We start from the raw sequence: 21,940 nt of genomic DNA, 5'->3' as shown, positions 1-21,940 counted from the left end.
TCTTGTCGCTTTGCTAAAATTGCAAATGCTTTAGTATATTAATTTAATCGATGATGTACAATTTTCTGCTGTTTCCTACATTATCAGTTGTTTGTCATGTTGATCAAAATATATTATACCAGTTTCACCTAAATAGTCTTTAGGTGACTCCCAAAACATCTCAGCATCAGTTCATTGCATAAGTCATTGAATGCAAAATGGTTAAACCAGTTGTCATCATCTGTTTTCTGTAAATGTGACTTGAATTGATGAATTGTGCAGATGAATCTTGAATGTCGCTAATGAAGGAGAGTGAACGGCCTCAGATCAACCAATAAAAGTTCTCTAAATCAGGTCAAAGGTGAATCTTATAAACCTTCAAATGGAGAGTGTATACAGACAGAGCAAAACAAAATTATAAATTCTGAAAATGAATAAACAACTACAAAACAAACGAACACTTGTATAGTACAGTAAAAGTGTGAATCCTATCCAGTCTCTTGCAATCAATATTAAATTTAATATGCAATTAAATAAAGAAATTTGTGCTGCTGAAATTCATAAATGCAACACAGAAGGAAGTCAAATTTTGTGATTTGTGATTATAGTTTTGTGATCCAAACCATAGTTTATATCAAGAAATCCTGAAACTGTGCACCAAATGAAGGTCCCCTGGTGGTCTAGTGGTTAAGATGCAGCGCTCCCACCGCTGCGACCCGGGTTCGATTCCCGGTCAGGGAACCATCCCCAGCCACTCTTAGTGCCGGTCCCAAGCCCGGATAAATTGGGGAGGGTTGCGTTAGGAAGGGCATCCAGCATAAAACATGTGCCAAATCAAAAACGTGCGGAGGATCCGTTGTGGCGACCCCTAACGGGAGAAGCCGAAAAGAAAGTTAGTGAACAATGACAAAGGGACTTTTCATTCTAATGGGAATGATATTCTTATTGACACAAATACTTTTGAGAGATAAACTAAGGAATATAAGAAAAGTTCAGGCTTTTGCAAGAAATCTAATGTGTTGTTATGTTGTTTTTTACACATTGTTTTGAAAATGCTGGTAAAAAAGAAAAACTGAAAAATTGTGTGTGGTTCTTTACAAAAAATTTTGGGGACTCCTGTAGTTTCTGTTTAAATGTAGTTTTCTGTATGACATTTTTAAAAGGTTCAGCAATTTGACGCCACTATTAAATTAACAAGGAATGGTACATTTATGTACTAGGTCTTCTGGCAGTGTAGCAGGACACCATATACTGCACTATTTCTACAGATACGCAGTGTTTAAAGCAATGAACTTTAAAGCTAGTTCCTCTCGATGACCACACGGGGGCGCACGCGATTCACTTTAAAGTTACAATATCAGAAACGGCAAAATTTTAACTTTATACATACTATAAACACATCCATACACAGAGATTCACCTCATTTAATTCATAAAAATGAAGTGTCACTGCAGTGATTGTGCTAATGCAGAAACTGAATTAGACAAAGCAAGTCAAAATCAAACAATTTCCACTTGCACGTTTTCATTTTTTATTTCAACAAATTCCATTAAGCATAAAGACTGCATGTCATTCAATTGCATTTAAATACATTCTGAGCTATAAAACTTTGTTCCATTAACAAGTTCTCAACTGAAATTGGTTAGATGTTACTTTTTTTTTTTTTTTTTTAAACGACTTGTACCTAAAATTCCCTGATATCATATATTCTTCATGTCTAGTTAGGCTACATTATTCATCGACCATTCACTTTTGTCCACATCATGAAATATACTTAAAAGTAGGATGGTGCATTAGCTGAGAGAAATGCACAAGAGTGGAACATGTGAGCTGTCTGAATAAGAGGCAAAAGTATTTCATGCTGCAGTTTGCACCCTGCTGAGCAGACATTCTCTTAGTTAATTAGAGCGATTCGTCACGAGTGCAATAACTGCTTCCACCTAACACTGCACTAAACGATTCAAATCCAGGGATGTACACTTTAAAATCAGAAGCCTACAGAGCTGACATCATGACCTGTTTTGCGTAATTCAAGTTCTTACATTTTGTGTATCTGAATACATCACTTTCGTTCATGTTTCCTTACACAAAGCTATTCAGTCCACTTTTCGTTAAAAAAAAAAAAAAAAAACAGTCACGTTCCACAAACCAACATATCACACCATTCAAAAACCATAATCGCATCCCATAGACCCCCTTCCCAACTGCTCTTGAGTCCACATACGAAAAGAAGGCACCACAGCTTATTAAATGAAACAACATAAAAAGACGATTAAAACAGCAACGTTGATGACTTCTTCAGACCACATATACCTCCACATTTTCAAAGAAATCAGGTAGCAAAGAACTAAAATCATGTTCAGAGATTGTATATGGCCTTAGCATCAGTGTGCACGGCCAGATCCAAAGTCCAGTTCAGTTTCATTGACAGATGTGTAGAGGATGAAGGGCATTAGGGAATGGAACTGTCTCCTTTCTGTCTAGACCTTTGTCAGCTTCATTATAGAGTGCCCTTTGGTGTGAGAATCCTGGGCACTGATGCGAGAGTCAATGAAAAAAACAGACCACACAAAGCTTACTGACAATGTCCTTAGAGTCAGATCTGTTAAACCTGATGATTCTAAAGAAACAGCGCATGTTATGCATTGTTTCAATGTTAAACCATCAGGTCTTTTCCTGCGAATGAAGGAGTAAATAAATAGAATAAATAACAGGTGTTTAAAAGAGAAAGAGAGGAAATGTGGGCATGGCGATGAAAATAGGACAGTAGAATGAGTTATGTAAAAAAAAAAAAAAGCATAGCGCATCTTATTCGAACTCTCCAGCGCGCAACATGCCTGCGTCTTTAATTTCGGTCTGGTCATGCTCTCTGGATTTCCAGCTCCTTTTGGCACAAAAAGTTTACCTTCCACCAGCATCATGACTCCTGCAACCAAACACTGGCCCCATGCAGCGATCAGGCACTCGTCTGCCTGTCTGAGTGTCCATGCGTGTGTGTATGAATGTGTATGAGTGTGTGTGTGTGTGTGTGTGTGTGTGTGTGTGTGTGTGTGTGTGTGTGTGTGTGTGTGTGTGTGTGTGTGTGTGTGTGGGGCCACCCAAGCTGTGCCTGCGTTAGTTGACCTTATCCTGGAAGATATAGAGGTTGTTAGTGGCGGCTACGGCAATAATGTTCTCTGAGGGGTGCCAGGTGGTATGCAAGATTTTCTTGCTGAAGTCCAGGCTGTCGACGCTGATTTCGTCCTTGCGCCGCTTTCCACCCACACACACCTTGCGAGGCTTCAGGACGGCCCGCGGCTTGCTGTTCTCTCGCGACGCCTCCAGAGTCACATCCCGTTTCGTATTGCGGTCAAACATTCGGAAGAAGTTGTTGTATGAGCCGGTCATGATCATGCTGCAGAAATCATGAAAGATAAGGCTGTAAAATACAACATGTACAATATATACCTACAATATATATATATATAACATGTAAAATATATACCTTGATATAAAAACAAGAACTTTCTATACACACACACACACACACACACACACACACACACACACACACACACACACACACACACACACACACACACACACACAACTTTTTAATCTCTATTATTTTATCTTCATTACCCCAGCTTTTGTCTTTATCTATATTTGCCTTTGTATTACTCAGTAAGTTCACACTACTTTGTTCACTTAAGTCAAACGTTAATCATCTAATGATCTAAGTTAATCATCTAAAAGTTAATCACACTAATTTGTTTACTTAAATTCACTTAATCATCTCAACAAATAAGGTAATATCTCATGATGTGTGTTATGGACATGTGCACCTTACATTATGCAAATCAACTTTCTAAAGTCAGAACTGATAGGATCAGAGCTCACATTTATGTATGTATATCAACCTAAAGTAAATATTTTAACATCTGTTTATCCTCAAACGTTAAAAGGGGATAGATAGATAGATAGATAGATAGATAGATAGATAGATAGATAGATAGATAGATAGATAGATAGATAGATAGATAGATAGATAGATAGATAGATAGATAGATAGATAGATAGATAGATAGATAGATGTGCATTCTAAGTGCAGCACCAAAATATCAGACATTTGGACAAGTCCCATATGATAAGCAGCTGATTTGATTACGTGTTTGTCCGTTTCTCTATGATGCATCATTTTTTCAAGAAACTTGATTAATGTTTGCTTAACTGGCTCCTTACCCAACACGAACTTTGTAGAAAGAAGATATAAGACAGCAAATAAAACTTTTTTTCACATTGTATTTTGTTAAAAAATATATTCAGGCTTATTTAATTTAAAATGCATTAGTATGCTATTGGCAGAAGAATGAACTCTTATTAAAGTGTTTTATTTATAAAGATTTTTTTATGTTGTACCAGTTTTTCCAGACTGCCTCATATTTAGTAAGTGGAAGACCGTCAAACAAACATGGAACATCTGCTGAAAGCCATTAACCGGAAACGTACCTAAATGTGGAATAATAGCCATAATAAAAACGAAGAGGATTACATTTCCTGTAAGAGCCTCTGCTCTAAAGTTCTATTTATATGCACACAGTAATCCAGCACACAGTTATCAATAGAGTAGCCATTGTAGGTCTTGTAATAATAGCCAGGATAAAGAAATACCTAAATAATATCATTATGTGTCTGGTACAATCAGATTGATGTACTCAATGGAATAGTTATAGAGTGGTAATGACACAAATGTATATAATCATAGCACAATCATTTCAGATCTCGTCTTTTGTTAAGCAAATTGTGATGTGTGTCGAGCTGCAATGATGATTCCGTTAACTTTTTATGGATATCATTACAGCATAATTGCTGTACAAAACATGCTAATTGACAAAATAAATTATGTGCAGTAACTGCACAATAAGGATGATCATAAAAATGATACATAATAAGCTACACTGCTTGCATGTTATGTGAGCCATCTATGAATAAGGATTTGATGTGGGACAATATTTCAGTATTTCAAGGGTTAGGCTGTAAAGTCCACCCTTGTAAAGTAGCAAATAATGATTCTGGACTGAAAATGAGATTCTGGACTATGGTCTGTGCTTATGCCTACTACGCTACACTGTCAATAAACAAAAAACACCCATGTCACACAACTCAAACCTACCCTGAGGCAAACCCACATCATCAACCCTATCCTGAACCAAGCCCCACCTCATTAATCCCCCACCCAAATCCAAACCCCCATCATCAACCAGATTCTGAACCAAGCACCACCTCATCAACCCTATCCTGAACCAAGCACCACCTCATCAACCCTATCCTGAACCAAGCACCACCTCATCAACCCTATCCTGAACCAAGCACCACCTCATTAACCCCCCACCGAAATCCAAATCCCACCTCATCAACCTGATTCTGAACCAAACCCCATATCATTAACACCACCCAGATCCAAACTACACCTCATTAACTACACCCAAATCCAAATCCAACCTCATCAACCTGATTCTGAACCAAACCCATCAACCATATCCTGAACCAAGCCCCACCTCCTTAACCCACCCAAATCCAAACCCCACCGCTTTAACCCCATCTTTTAAAATGTTCAGTAAAACAGGAGATGAAATATTAACAAAGAAAACACATGGCACACTGAATTCAATAATTAAAATATGAATGTTTAGATTTCCATTAACTAATATTAATAACTGCCAAGTAAAAAATGTGGTGTGCATTAGATGTCATCCGCATCATTACTGTGAATATATCTAACCTGTCCGATCCGTTCCAGACACACTCAAACTTGTCAAAGATGCAGTCGTTCTCATACAAGGAGCAGAGTTTACTCCTCAGGTAGTCATGGACCTAAAGAAGCACACAGCCAAAAGCAGAGTGCATTTCATCAGAAAACCTACTCGTTATATAACCGAGCTGTTTTTAGTTACAGTATAGTGGGAATCCTGTAATGAAAGAGTGAATACCCAAATCAGTTAAATAAATAATACAAATAAAAGAGCACATTTACTAATATTATTAGGATGTGTAAACCATTTATAAGGAAAACACAAAGGAACAGTTTCTTCTAAAACAACAGATAAACATTCAGATTTTCCAATTGCTAATCACCATGCTTTTTAAAACATGCACATTTCTCAAAAATGTTAAGCAATTCCATAAGAGGAGGAAAGCAAAATGAAAGCTTCACCTGATAGGTCTCTAGGGGTTTGCTTTCCATGTTTAGGTCCCAAACCTTAACGGTCAGATAATCCCGGGTCATCAGGTAGCGTCCGCTGTGGCTGAACTTGACATCGGAGATGGATGAGATGATTTCAGAAAAAAAGGACCGGTTGCTTGGGTCCTCGGGCTCTTCAAAGACTGCATGAATAGATATTGAAAGAATGTAAAAAAAAAATAAATAATAAAAATGCTTGATAGCAAGATGCACAATCTCACCTCAAACTCTCGCAGTGCAACTCAACAAAATAGACAATGTTCTAAATTAGATTTCCTTCCCACCGTACCAGTGGAGCAAGAGATGATATCAGCTCTCAGTTACTCCTTCTATGCTGTGTGAGTTGGTCTGTGCTGTCTCAGCAGCATGTCTCCATGACAAATAAAAGCCATGAGCACAGGGAGTGAGGATAGATCAGTTTCGAGGCACAAAGCTCTAGCCACTTGGGCTCGGCTGGATTGAGTGTGTGTCCCAGACAGACGTTATGTCACCTGTCATTCCACAAATCCATCCAAGTGCAAGTTAAGCTGCATACCGTTCACTAGAGCGTAATGAGTTCTCTGGGGAGCTACGCTGCGAGTGCAGAAAAGCTGCAGGGGGTCTCCATGGCACAGCACACATCGATTTTTCTGAATATTCCTCAGGACAGGACTAAGATTTATTAGTGTAAAGGGAAAGCAGAAGGAGCAGAAGAAGAAGGAGGAGGAGGAGGAGGAAGGAGGGAAAAGTGCACACACACATACTATATATGCACACACACAGAGCTGCACAAACCTTGAAATCGTCTCACACGAACACACACTATGCTACCAGATGATTTCAGTGACACTCTATTGCCCCACACAAGCTGGTGTTCTACTCCAGGTGAAGATAACAGCTGTGTGTATGATGCTTAGACACTAAAGAATGGTTCTAAAACAACTCGTCAAGGCCACTCGTGCCCCAGGTCATACAATGCAAACCACCCATTCAACAGGATGTGTGTGTATAAAGCAGCTACCATAACCATAAAGCTGAGCAAATTGCTGGATTTTTTCACGTTCGGGATTTCCATACACACGGCTCGGCGCATTGATTTATTTCTTCAAACCGCCGCTTAAATGTCAATGTATTCAATCGGATTTTAAAATGCACACCCCTGCCCATAATCTTGCACCAGACTCTGTGGAGATCCAAAGCCCAGAGGAGATCTTAAAGAAATTTATCAGGGTCCAGTTATCAAGTTGGTCGCATGTATGGATTTTTCAGCATCCATTAAATCATTTCAAAATGAAATTAAGGAGGTTAAGCCATAGCAAACATAATTATATTAAATATTAGCATAAGCTTCACCTTCTTTTTCCCCTGGTGAAGGTGGGATAATCCCTGTCACAGCTGACGGGCAGTTTGGTCTCTTGGGGAAAAGATTGAGTAGAAGGAGCTGTAAGCTCTATGCATTTGTAATGTCTGTTTAGTGAAGAGTCTGCAGACAAATCTTGAATTTTGCTAAGGATTTCTTTTTCTTTCTTTCTTTCTTTTTTTTTTTTTTTTTTTTAGAATTTAGGATATGTATAAAAATGTTTACAAAAGTGTATTAAAAAAGACTTACTGGGTAATTGCATTGAATACACAGGAAAGTATTTCTGGCCTTCTCAGATTATATTGTCATTGCTACGTTTGACTTTTACTGTACAGCTACTTTATTTTAATGAGATTTTAAGATGGCAGCTCTACATATTCTCCTGCCATCTGGAGGCTCTTCATATCCCCAGAACAGACAATAAAACAACCACAACAATGGGGAAAATTGCCTGAAAAGGAGGTAACAGATCATGACTGCATTTGTATTGACAGGACAAATGTTCAATCCAGAATATTCATTCATTTATCTCCTTCTACCTGTCATTTATATGTCATTTAGCTGTTTTCTACACTGAACAGAAAAGACAACAGTCCGACAGAGAGCAGTAGCACACACTCACATATATACACTCATTCACACCATGGGGCATTTTAAAGTCTCTAGCTATTTTTATAATGTTTAAAAATAATTTTTTAAGTGGTGGAAACCGGAAAACCCAGAGTAAACCCACATAAGCTGTGTACGTGATTACTAGCCACAGACAGTAATCTGTCTTCAGAAAAACTGCTAAAATTAGCATCTAACAGAATTGCATCGAACATCAAACAGAAATCAGTTTGGCAGTGACGTTTTGTCTCTGACCAGTGGGACCTGGAGCAATGACATTAGCTACAAAAACATACACTTTTAAACATAAATATAATACATGATCGATGAATCCAGCTGAAGAGATGTACTACAGTTCAGCAGCTACAACAAGAGTTTGTCATTTGTTCACCATTCCTTCCTTCACTATCTACATCAACATGGTCAGTCACTGTAGATCCGAAATCTATTACACTGGGTGTGGAAGACAACCAGAGAAGCCAGCAGAATGCAAAGAATCGAGTCAAAAACTCTAGAGCAGCAACACAACCCAATGCCCCCAGATGGTAACTTTCTCACTTGAAATTAGGTGACCTTATTCATAGCGCTGCTACAGATGAAATCCAACATTATATTAAGTCCTAGAGGTATTGAAATTGGTACTTACACTTGGAGTGGTTATCGCAGAGGGCAGCAGCTCTCATGTCGCACAGACGGAGAGAGCCTTTACTGCTGCTGTAGACAAATGTGTTGCAGTGGTGCGGATGAAACTCTGCTGCTGTGATCACCTCTGTCAGCTCCTCCATGTTGGATGGCTTAATGTCCACAATGTCTAAAAAAATTACTAAGGAAACACTTTTGGATATGGGAACGTCTTTTTATTTTATTTTCAGAAAAAAAACCCTATTAACTGAAGTGCCAATGCGATGTGGAGATACATAACTACTACTCCTACTATTAGTGGGCTATTTAGCACGTAAAAGCCTGGCTGTTACTAATATAGCAATCCCTTCAGGTATATATTAAGGTCTTAAAACTTGGGGCCAGTTCCAGACAGACTGTATTATAACACAACCAACCCGACTGGTTTTCTTCTGTCAGTCAACAAACACTATGACTAATTGTGTTGATCTTGCCATTTCAGACTTCCAGATAATTATTTCAGTTGCCTATACTGTAAGTAATTCCATATAATCACTATGTACATCAGCAACAAAGACAGTAGATGAAAACTGACCTATATACAGTACAACTGATATGGTTAGAAATGTTAAATCATTCTCCATTGTTTAGCCTTCTACACAGACATACAAACTAGCAATGTCATGCAGTGTCACAGTTTTGCAATGTTCCTCTACTACGTCTAAGTTTAATTAAATTAATTAAAGTACACAAAATGTACAACTTTTCCTTATAACAAAAGGATACTGAAGCTCCTGTTGGTGATTTCCAGGTGCCACAAGTTGATCCTAAGGTCATCTGTAGACATGTATGTTTCATAGTCACTGTTAACAGAGATGGAATTGATGTGGTATGTGTGGCCATTAGAGAAAACCCTTCTGGGTGTCGCTTCCACCATGAGGTCCATTGGCCTCAGCACTGGCACCTGCAATTACAGGGATCAAACCAGAATTAGAGCACATTCACATGTAAGAAGTCCACCCTGAATAACTGATCTATAATTGTGCAAATGTTATTCTTTAATTAAACTTCATTTACCTATTTGGTTAACAATTTTCAATATAACCCACTATGCTGCCTGTGATCTAATCTTACTGATACTACTAGAGGGAATTTGTCTCTACCTAAAGTGACTGGTCTTTCCAGTACTCTCAACTGCTCATCTGTATACTCGGTCTCAAATATTAAATACAAATACATCTATAAGAACACTAACAGTGTCTTTGCTGTTGTATTAATGCATAGCATTCTGATACTTTAAGTCTCTCTTGTTTACAGAGCTATTAGAAAACCCTGATTTTTCTTTTGTTGGGACGTCTTAGATGAATAAAGAAAATACAGCAACAAACCCAGAATCACTAAGCATACCAAACATGAGTAAAAATAAGCAGATTCCATATATATCAGAAATAGCGGGTTTACCGTTAACATTTCTGATTTATTATATTTTCATCAAAATCCGGAAAAAAAATCCAAAAACACAATTGCTGTGCAAATAGAACACTTATTATTCTGTATAGATATTTCTCTTTCATGTTACTTACTTTTACTAAAATATAAAAAAATAAAATAATAATTTCTTTCTTTCACGGCACCTCTTCGTCTACTGATCAGGGCTAAAGACCACCATAATGGCTATTCTGGAATCGTGCCACTGTATTTCATGCCCCACTGTGCTGCGTCTATTCTGTGCTGCCCTACAGCCCCTCCTGCAAGTCTTAATTGCTCTATACAGATGTGGAGTGCATCTTAGTCCAAAATGGCACGTTTTGAAGCAGCAGGAAGCCTCTCCTTGTGTGATTTCCGCCTTCTATAGCACAAGGCAATAAAGCTTCTCCACACAGCAGGTGAGGTGTTTAAAATCAGGCCCTAGAGCAACCTCGACTACACTAATCATTATCTTCATGCTCTTAAACCGTCTGAATTTTTAAATATGAATATGAATTAGGCTGTGTTAGTTTAAGATGCCACTTCACAACTAACAGTGTTCTTTATTATGACTATGATAAAATAAAACAATGCCTGTTTTTTATGCACACTGATATATGTTTTTTCTTGTTTCAAGCTTCTCTGCTGACATCTATGCTTTGATTATTAATGAAAATTTTTTCCATTCTGTCATTTTTTATGTTGTCCAAAATGTCAATGAGCAGAGAAAAGAATAGACTTTCTAGAGACCCAGTTCCATATCAGACATTTTTGAACAAAGTCCATTAGTATTTTTTCAGGAAATATTAATTAATCCCTCTTTAGGTATGATCGCACACATTCAAGCCGATATAATGGATGGTGAAACAGTAGGTTACATAGCTGTTTAAATAAGATTTACATATTTTCAGCACCGAATAAAGAAGAAGAAATTGCAAAAATAATTATTTCAAAATGATCAAGTTTTAAACACATGATCTTAAATACATTTAGAAAGAGAACTTCATTCTAGGGTAGAGATTTAACCATGTGTGAATATACTATGCAGATTAAGAGAATAATACAAATACAGATATGAATAATAGATTTTTTTTTTCTTTGCCAGAAAAGGCATCTAGATGACGTGAGATGTCATGTGAGCATAAGGTTTTGACAGCAAATCCTCAGACATGAAGCTCACAGAAATACAAAGACCATATTCATTACCACAAACATTAGCATTTCTTAGTAACTGCCTGGCCAGGACTATATTTAATTAGCCTATAAATTAGGCTAATATTTGGATAGAAAATATCAATTACGGGTACAAAATAAAAATTTAAGATTTAAAAAGTCATATGTCCTAGTTTTGAACTCGAGTGTCGAAGCTGAGGTCGAGGAACTGTCGGAATACAAACCTCATAGAGAACACATTTTAAACATTTTAATTAAAATAATAAAAGATGAATGAAAAAACAAACAAACACCACTTCCAGTTAAGGGGCATTAATCAGATACCGATACACAATGGCATTGTGTTACACCTTTATTTGGAAATTATTATATTTTTTATTTGACCTTTTGTTTTGGATTATTGTTTGGAATTATAAAATTCCCCCCCACATTATAGTCCAGTCATTAACTATAAAATATAAACTTTTAAAAGTATGTTTGCTGTTTCTACTTAGGGAATGCCAACTTCTATGTATGTGCTATTCTTGGTATCTACTGTCGGTCCAGGAATACAACCACAAACATAATAGATTGTAAGAATATGATGCTGGCAACAACTTGCTCCATAGGCCATATTAGCACTCTGTGCTCTACCACTCTTCACCCCTTTGCCTGTGTGCACTAATAAATCCCTCTGTCCATCTCTAGCACGCATACATGTTACGCTTCAAATAGGATTGCCATCCTTTCCCTGCCATCAGCCCTATGTCAGGCTAATCTTTCAGACAAAGGCACAGGAGCAGTGCATTTTAATCCATTAGGCCATGAAGCTACAAACGGAGACACTGCAGTATACATTAATGGACACTTTGAGTCATGCCCTTCTTTGTATCTGAATTCAATTTGGAGGGAGGGGTGAAAGTGCACAATAGAACGAGGACAAGAGGGAGGGAGAGAGAGAGAGAGAGAGAGAGAGAGAGAGAGAGAGAGAGAGAGAGAGAGAGAGAGAGAAATGATCATGTCGCCTTCATTGCACACAATCATCACTCTCACCAGCTGCCTTTGATTAAGAGGAAGACACTGTCTATTGATGATAGCACATCATTTATCAGTGCTGACTCTGTGCACACAAAATGTTGATTTTTTTAAACTGGGAATTCAAGTGTAGAGTGAAAGCTACATGTAGATTTAACAACAAATGCACCATAAAGCATCTGTTGAACTGCTAGTAACTGCCTTAACTTCCGATTCAAACAGAATTTCACAAAGCAAATTTCAAGCCACGGTCAGCAGTATTGTGAATGAATTGAAAAGGAGTATAGCTAGCTATTCAAATTCTGACAAAAGAACAGTTAGTCTGCAAATTAGACAAAGCTGATGAGGCTGTAGATTTTTGCGCTGTAACACTCTGTACAGTGGTTTAACTAGTCACATCTCAGTGATAAAAGAACTTCAAAATCTCTCACAATTCTGAGCTGCAGTCCCCAGTGACTTCAGCCAAGATGTAATGTTAATTTTCATACTTTTGCCCCATTGACTGTTGCATAATTAATGCTGAACACATTGTATTAATTGTATTATGTAGTAATTGTGTTTATTGTATTAATCGTAATGATGTTTTGAGGAGCAGAAGTACTGTGCTGACCCGTAGTGACGTAATGGTGGAAGGGTCTCTGATCCTCCCATCCTCATCCTTCAGATTGTAGCCCTCTGGTCTTTTATCTCTTTCACTGATCTTCCACAGCTTCACAGTTTTATCTGAGAGAGAGAGTGAGAGAGGCAGAGTGTGGAGAATGAGCAACAAGAGATTGCACACAATCTGGCACAATAGTGGCAGCTCTCCAGCTCATGCAGCATGTAAATTATATTGTCCGAAATAAATGAAACACACCTTTCGTTTCTTTACTATGAGAGAAAGTAAACTATAAATATATAATGCATAAAGAAAACGTATACATTTTATCTCTATATATTATTTATCGATTGTTTGCTTCAGTTCAGTCTATGGTGCCGTGACATTATAAATTGCATTAGTCATGGTTGATGAATGCACCTAACACTATACTGTCCTCTTCTAATAACTAATAAGTGAAATTAGCAATTAGCACAGCCCTCTTACGTTTATATACGATATAGCCAAAATGTTTGTGTTAAAAAAAAAAAACAATACAACCATGCTTTTTGAACATTTAAATTCCTAATCCAGCCTCCCCGTTGCTATCATATTAACCTCCACTCTTCTAAAAAAGAATTTCTCTAAATTTTGAAGCAAATTTCCTATTCATAGATTGGTGAGATCATGAAATGGTGTTGGGTGAGGAGGTCTGGAGTTTAGCTAGCATGCTTATTCATCCCACCTTATATAAGTGAAGAAGATTGTTATTTTGTTTGCAGAATTATTTGATACCAAGATTTTTTCTGAAGTGAATTCATCTTACTTGATTAAAGATCTACTAAAAGTTCAATGAATAACATACTGTAGATAGCTAAATATTTAACTAATAACTAGCATTAGAGAACTAACATAAGGAGGTCTTAGTGACTAGCAAGTTAGCTAGGCTATTAATCAAACATCTGAATAATTTGTATACCACAACACCTGCTCACTCAACTTACCGTTGGTAGAGAGAAGGAAGTATGCTGCATTCTGCTGAGGCAGCCATCTTATTTTGTTGATCTTTTCCTCAATCTCAAGACTCTTTAGGTAGTCGAACTCCGGCTCATGGCTCTGAAATGTGCTGTAAACGTTGTACTCTCCTCTTCTTTGAAGTTGGTTCTTACTCTAGATGTGAGATGGAGAAAGTGCAATCAAACATCTCAGGTTGGTTACGTATCCGTATCAATAAATATTACTGACTTTGTGCAGGACATTCTTACAAACTGAATTAAACTATGTAGAGGTGGATGTTCTGTTGCATTTGTTGGTAACACAGCATATTAATGTATTCATGGTCAATATTTCATGTTCATATTTGTTGACTAGTTCACGCAAGTTGTACATTGGCTATTTATTACTAGATGAATTATGCTGCAATAGAGGTAGTGAAAGTATTAGAGGTAACTACAGTAAGTAGTAATCACTCTAGAAAGGAAATTTGAGGCTTTGATTACAACCATTTTTTTTTTTTTACATAGAAGATTATGTTAGCATGTAATGTTATGTGTACATGTTATGTGAAAGTGCAGGATGACCCATGCTCATTCTTGCATTTACCTCCTGCTCCCTCTGGAAAACCACCACACGTCCTCCCTTGTCCCCAGTGGCCAAAAGCTCCCCTGTTGAGTTGAACTCAACCGTGGAGATGATGTCAGCTGCAACAGAGGATAAGAGAGAGAGAGAGAGAGAGAGAGAGAGAGAGAGAGAGAGAGAGAAAGAGAGAGAGAGAGAAAATGAGTAAGAGACCGATTTTAAACACACTCCCACTGTCTAGCAGGCACACAAAGATAGAATTACGCTGTACCATGTTAATTTGAGAGAAGAACAGCAAAGCTACTGGCAACATTTTCAGTCAAATCAGATTACACCACATAAAGAGAAGTGGAGGAGGAGTGACATTATTAGGCAAAGTGTTATTTTTAAAACATTTGTAAGACTGTTCTTTAGTAATCTGGCACTTTATCACATGCCGCATTACAGACCACATATAAATCCAGCACCCTATTGTCACAGGCTTTGGGTAAGCAAAAGCACACAGAGCGCACATCGGCTTTAGGGGTTTAATGAAGTGCAAATATGTTGGCCATTGTGTACAAATTAAACCAGAGGATCAGCTCATATATATATATATATATATATATATATATATATATATATATATATATATATATATATATATATATATATATATATATATATATATATACACACACACACACGCACACTTCTGTTCTCTCTCACACACACACACACACACACACACACACACACACACACACACACACACACACACACACACACACACACACACACACACACACACACACACTTCTGTTCTAGTGACCCACATATTGCTGAAAATAGATAAAAAAATGGATTGTCAGATGATCTTATGGTCTGACCTGGGAAGCATGAAATTTAATCCCCCAAATCATCTTGCACAAGCCAGAATTCGCTACACCATAATCCCCCTTTTTTTAATCAAAGCACTATCTATGAGCAGGAGTTCAGTTGGCATTGTAATTCATTCAGCGTTGTTGTTTCACGATGTTCCTTTACACAGTATGTTCATTCTACTAGAGAAAGATGTTGATGGAATACATCTTCACACAAGCAACAGTGAAACAAGTCCAAGCTGGTCAAGCAACAGCAAAAGAGATTACTGAAAAACCCTTCATAAAACCGATTTACAAAGATTTACCTGTGTATAATAAACAGAAAAATAAACAGAGAACAGAGAAGGAATAAAGGTGTTGATTGGATCGCAGTATATGGACATTTATAAGAAGGCTTCCAACTTTTCAATTACAATGTTAAATCAGTAGCTTCACACCGCTACAAACTCCAGTTCTGCATTATATAATAGACTATATGTTCTCTATAAAAGAATTCCTGAGGTTGTAGCATTAACGGTGTCTAAGGAGAGAATAGCAGGTCTCTTAATGACAGCATCTGCAGACACCCTCTAGTCAGATATTACAAATGTGTATGAAACAGAATAATACAAATTCAGAATAATAGTATTGCTTGGTTTAAAATGTGTCTTTACTAGTATGCTCATGAAAAATAAAGAAGCACAAATGTAACAGAGTGGGGAGAGAGAGAGAGAGAGAGAGAGAGAGAGAGAGAGAGAGAGAGAGAGAGAGAGAGAGAGAGATGGAGAGAGGGGAGATTTCCTCCTCACACCCCCACAGTAAATTTAAAGCTTTGTGTATGGGGGGGGGGATGAGAGGAAGCTGTTGCCATGGAAACCACTTCCATCACGGTTCGGTGAAGTGTATTACGTTGCGATGTGTGACTTCAGTGCTAGGCTTGAGTGCTGTCAAAATATTTCGAGCAATAGGAGCCATGAGGGCTTTTTATTCCTTCCATGCTCTCATATTGCCTTCTAGTGCAAGTGGGTTTGAATGACATGATGATATAATATAAATTATGTCATAAAATATCTCACAATGCACTTTTCTGAAATACTGTTGATATTGTAAAAACTTATTCTTAATTTTTTGTTAAAAAATATTGTATGGTGAAAAGTGTCTTACACTTACAAATGTTGGTGTGATTAATTATAGTTTTGTTGTTACATTTTTTCCATTGTGAACGCAGCACTGCTATATTATTTACAGTTTGCGAGCGAACCTAAATTTAATGATAAGTGTATTGTTAGATGGTATTTTTGTCATATTGCTCACCCGCTAACTTTATGGCCTGGTGGAGATAAAATCTGGTTAGCAAAAGGATCAGACCTTTGCTATTTTAAGCTACTTATTTCTTTCCCATGTTGCTTCAGTCGATCTGACTCGGCTGCAACGATAATTGCACAAATCATATACAAATAAATCCAGCGCTTTTTTTTTTAGAACCCTTTGTGAGAGGTTTTATTTTGGTAAGCAGACTCACCCAGACCTGATACAGGCTTTAGGGGTATAATGGAGTGTAAATGCGGGAGGTGATGGAAGCGGGATTGAGAGGATTATCGCAGGGGACCCTGCTGTTTCCTGGACACACGGCTGAATGTCTGGGGATATAAACAGCCATGATGTGAATCACACATCCAGCCAGTGGCCAAATAGGTAGCATACCCTTAATCCCCTATATACAAGCGGGTATAGATATATGAGCCACTTGATCTAGTCATTTATATGAATCTGACCGGTGGTGTTTTTAGGAAGGTGGATGATTGAGATCACATATTAGGCAGTATGTTCTCGTAGAAGCCAAGCGCAGGGCAGAGAAGAAATTTGTCATGATCACACTCGTAAAAGTCACTATGCAAATCAGATACCCTGTGGGCTTTCTCTGGCATTAAATCTGCTTTAAATCCCTTCCATCACCAGAATGTTGGGAAAAAGCTGAAACCTCGAATTGAATCACATACACAGATATGCCCCATTATCAACACATTTGACTAATCACTATAAGATCTTGCTGTGTCTCTGGTATTTCTTATTATCCTCCTTTAAGGCAGACAAGTGCAAATCGGCCACACTAAGGATCTGCTTATGTTAGATCCTATCAGTTTAATGACACGTGTCCTCAAGTGACACTTTTTCTGAACTACTATAATGATAGTAGTACACCACAGCACCATGTGTATAAATCCTTCAGGATGCCAGAGCAAAGGTTTTCAAGTCACATAAAAGCATACTGTCTTGGTTAGATGAATCCATCCTTGACTAAAACAGCACCTTCTCATCGCTCACACACTATAAAGTAGGTTACCGTGCCAACCTGTCCTATCGCAGCATCGCCGCCGGCTGTAGAACATGCATCACAGGTGCCTCTCAATCACTGAGGCTGCTCGGGGAAAAAAAAAAAAAAAGACAAACCCCTTCTACCCCAAGCACCATAACAGACTCCAATCCCCATTTATTTTCTCTCCTATTGTATTTACAGACTGAGTTCCCTGACCTTTGAGCCAACACAATAAGCACATGATTGAATCATGGAGATCTCAAAGGAGAACGCAGACCCAGGAAAAGAAAAGTGGACTAGCAAAGAGAGTAGTGAGGCTGACGTAATGGCTAAATTAAACTAAAATATAATATGATAATCTAAATGGATGAGATTTGAGGTCATTGTCAACCCTCACAAAACACAAAGAGGACGTGGATCCCCAGCACTGCAGTGTGACAGGGGAGAGGAGTGATACTGCAGTATGTAGGTCACCGTGTGTCTGCTGATACTCAACAGCAGCACTGGGAACACTTTCACACATTCAGGCACTGAGATTCCTCAGTCAACACCAATGCTGTATCCATTCTATGCTAAAAAGAGTATTGTTTTTTGCTCTGTTTAAGGCTTGTGTAATCAGAATTGCAGGAATTAAGAAGGAAGCTGGCAGGATGGCGGAGCCCCCTTAAACCTTGGCCATGGCTCTGGAGATTAAAGCACTTCTGCTGAGCTCTGCATGTCTAAAGGATCAGGCAGAAAAGAAGATTCCATTCAAACTCACATGCGCAAACACATCTGCCAACACGGAGCTTCTTAGACACTACTGAAGCATTCTACTGATCTCTATAATTTTTTTAAGGTGGTGGTCATGTTGTCAAAATACCAGATTCTAAATGAAATATTTCTACTTCCACAAACATGCCCTTGTTTAGTATTCTTGGGTCTTGACTTGGTGAGATTTAAAAAAGCACAAGCAAAATTGTCTGTGTAACAAGATAGAAATGCGTGTTGCAGGTTATTTACAAAAACGATAATTGCAGAAATAACGTCACAAACCAAGTGGTTTGAGAAAACAAATTGTGAATGAGGCTTTTGTGTGGGTTTGTTCTTAAAAGCCATATCGAGTTCAATTCCTGGACAAGTCGATCTGCAGTAATCCTTGCCACATGCTCATAACTAAGAGTCCAGTAGAACTGAACTGAACAGTGTGAGACAATACAACTTCTAAAGAATAAGAACCTTTTCTATTCAAATGCTTTTGGCATCATGCCAACTTTGTCATGGGGATATTTAATCATGATATTAAGAAACATAATATGAATATGAATCTCGTTTGTTAAAACCTAGTTTCAAAAAAGAAATATAATACCTACTTTAACATCACTGTAAACGTTAATTAATATTTGCATAAATCCCAATCTATAATGTTTTGCTTTTAAGTTAAAAAAGCTACAGATTTGGCATATATTGATAAAAATCAATTTCACTTTTTCACATTTCACTTTTTACTAATTTTGTGTGGGGTTATTTTGTAAATGCTATCAGGTTTGTATGTACTTAAATCCATAGCACATTCAAATAGGGCCTGGTTACCCCACTTGTACCTCAACACAGGTACAAGTTACAGTAAATATCTTTTTTTTTTTTTTTTTTATAAAACATTTTTCAAAATGTAGGAACACAATGTCTGGTGAAAACGCATTAGACTTGGTCCACAAAATACATAAATAATGTTCGCCTTGTGTGTGTTATCTGTTTTTATCCTTGAGTAATAGCATTGCTGTTGGTAAGAAGAGCTCAGTGGAGTTTAATGCTCATCATTCAAGCACAATCACATCCTACTGTGAAGTTTTCACAAAGGAAAATGACAGCAAATCAACCAATCAATCTCGTCTTTTTAATCTGCCCTACAACAAACACGTGTTAAAACCACTGGACTGCTGTGCGACTAGTCGTGAGTGCTTTGTAACAGATATCGGGTGTATCGACTGACTCCCCAATCAGCAGACAACTCTGCAAGGCGATGTCTGGCTATTTTCAAAAGCTGAGAGATATAAAGGGCAGCTGGTGGGCCAGCAAACACAGCAGGTCTGGACTCATTTCAGCAGACACAAGTCGTGATCTGAGAACAGTGCACACTGGGGTAATCATCTCTACCACCTGCTGATCCCAAACGCAGTGGTTGCTGGTTTTCTGTTGCACTTCCTCGAGGTGGGGCCTCTGTCTCAACAATACTTTGCCGTGTAGAAAGGAGAGTAAAAGCCAATTAACCCAATTTCTTGGAAAAATGGTTGAATAAAGCACAGAGTAAGTGTGTGTGCATGACGGGCTGTCTAAAAGCTTGTACTGGCCTTCTTTTCACACATCATGAACAGATACATAATTTTCTCCCAGATGAAAAAAACACAATGGAGTGTATAATATATACATTGAACACAAAGAGCGAGAGACAAATAAAGCGAAGACGCTCAGTAACCAAGTATCACTGTGATTTACACAAAAGATGTATGCGTGCATGACTGTGTTTCTCTTCATACAATACTCCTGTTTAGTTCATCTGTCACTGTTCAGCTCTTCAGACAAAATGGTGAGGCAAGATAAAACCAGTTTTTTAATTTCTCATTATTGCTTCCACATGGGGTATATCCCACAGTAACGTGCACCCAGCAGCGGATAATCTTCACGTCCAAACCCTCTCTGTGTGCTCCCTCTCTCTCTTTCACTCTTTCTCTCTCTCTTTGAGCCGCAATACTTTCGCCTCACAGTTTTCTTCTGAATAATCAATGTGGCCCTGTTGGGTTTGGGAGATATTTCTTTTTATGACCGAAATCTTAAACTGTAGCCTGGGGAGATTTGTGTTGGCAGTCTCGTTTGCTGCACTTCGACCCCCCCCCCCCAACCCCCTACTCCAAGCTCTTTCGTTCTTGTAGCAGCAATAACACCACTCATTCGTACGGTACAGTGTGGGGCATTAACCGTGAGTGAGAGCCGTGGTGTAAATTGTGCTGGCAGGGTGGGTGCATTAGTATCAGCCCCCATCGAGCTGTACTCAGTCTGCATGTCTAGGCCATGTTCTGAGCACTGAGGGACCATGCTGCTATTTTTTTTTACCAGTGCAGCTTTACTGAGAACACTCCATCTTAGACCAAGTGGAAAAAAGAGATTATGGAAAAAAAATAAAAAATTATATATTATTTATATATATATATATACATATATATATATATATATATATATATATATATATATATATATATATATATATATATATATATATATTCGAGCATATTCATCTGCATATTTTAGCCTTGTTTTATTTGATTTTAATCATACATTTATGTTAATGGTTTCAAATGTATCTTTCAGACAGGTCTAATGAGATATGTATACGTATATGTGCAACAGAAATGTACATGAATAATAAATATTCCCCTGGCACATTTCTTTTTTAAACCTTGGCTAGATGAAACAACTAAATGAAACTAGGGCTAAAAAATTGTCTTTATATCAGTGGTGCGTTTCACTACAGCTCATACACTACAGCTTTTATTAGATTATTGGAGGACAAAAATTAAACTGAAATGAATAAAATAAAAGAATGTAATTCAATCCATTTCATTTAAACACTAATGATGTTAAAGGAGTACTTACACTGCTATATTTCAATCTGCTCGATTTAATTTGAATAATTAAAAAAGATATTTTTTTATTTATTTAAATTTTGTGTCATTTAAATAATTATAAATTGTGTGACTCGGTTAATGTTAAACCAGTTAGAAAATCCTAGCCCCTTTTATCACTGACCTTTAATCACTGACTAATTAGTATGATATTAAAGGTTTTTAATGACTTGCACATTCCTTTTACATATTAAAAGGAAGCAGCAGCCTTTGTTAATGTATTTTCCCCATTCACAAATTATTTTCTTTATTACAGCACAGACTCTACTGCACCATAAATCCATCTCTGTCTAGCTATGTATACTACAGCTGCTATGTCTGTAAGACCATTGATAATAGCATTTGCAGTACAGCTGCAAATCCTTTTTCATCATGTTCCCAATCAGAAAGCAGCTTGTTTAGAGATATGCAAGCATGTACGTTTTGGGCAATTAAGCCCACCAAGCACAAATGAAGATGAAGGTCGAGACTCACTAACAGCCCCGGCACATCAATCCTGCCGCTATTAGCCAAATGTCATTCTGATGGCATCTCTCTTATGGTAA

At 37.7% G+C, this 21,940-nt stretch overlaps 1 protein-coding gene across 3 annotated transcripts in view; it reads right to left on the bottom strand.

Moving 5' to 3' along the window:
• Nucleotides 1-1,486: 1,486 nt before the first annotated feature.
• Nucleotides 1,487-21,940, bottom strand: part of LOC310737325 (serine/threonine-protein phosphatase 2A 55 kDa regulatory subunit B beta isoform) — a 48,608-nt gene continuing 28,154 nt past the window's right edge. For all 3 annotated transcript variants that reach the window (XM_083561611.1, XM_083561612.1, XM_083561613.1), the window contains 8 exons: nucleotides 14,602-14,699; nucleotides 14,004-14,169; nucleotides 13,033-13,145; nucleotides 9,555-9,732; nucleotides 8,794-8,958; nucleotides 6,173-6,342; nucleotides 5,741-5,832; nucleotides 1,487-3,373 (listed from right to left, as the gene is read on the bottom strand). In XM_083561611.1, the coding sequence (XP_083417737.1) occupies nucleotides 3,094-3,373; nucleotides 5,741-5,832; nucleotides 6,173-6,342; nucleotides 8,794-8,958; nucleotides 9,555-9,732; nucleotides 13,033-13,145; nucleotides 14,004-14,169; nucleotides 14,602-14,699 (1,262 nt within the window). In that variant the 3' untranslated portion in view covers nucleotides 1,487-3,093. The remainder of the gene's footprint in view (nucleotides 3,374-5,740; nucleotides 5,833-6,172; nucleotides 6,343-8,793; nucleotides 8,959-9,554; nucleotides 9,733-13,032; nucleotides 13,146-14,003; nucleotides 14,170-14,601; nucleotides 14,700-21,940) is intronic.

The sequence above is a fragment of the Silurus aristotelis genome, assembly GCF_946808225.1.
Source record: "Silurus aristotelis genome assembly, chromosome: 14".
NCBI classification, from domain to species: Eukaryota; Metazoa; Chordata; class Actinopteri; order Siluriformes; family Siluridae; genus Silurus; species Silurus aristotelis.
This window is presented reverse-complemented; position numbering and strand designations above follow the sequence as displayed.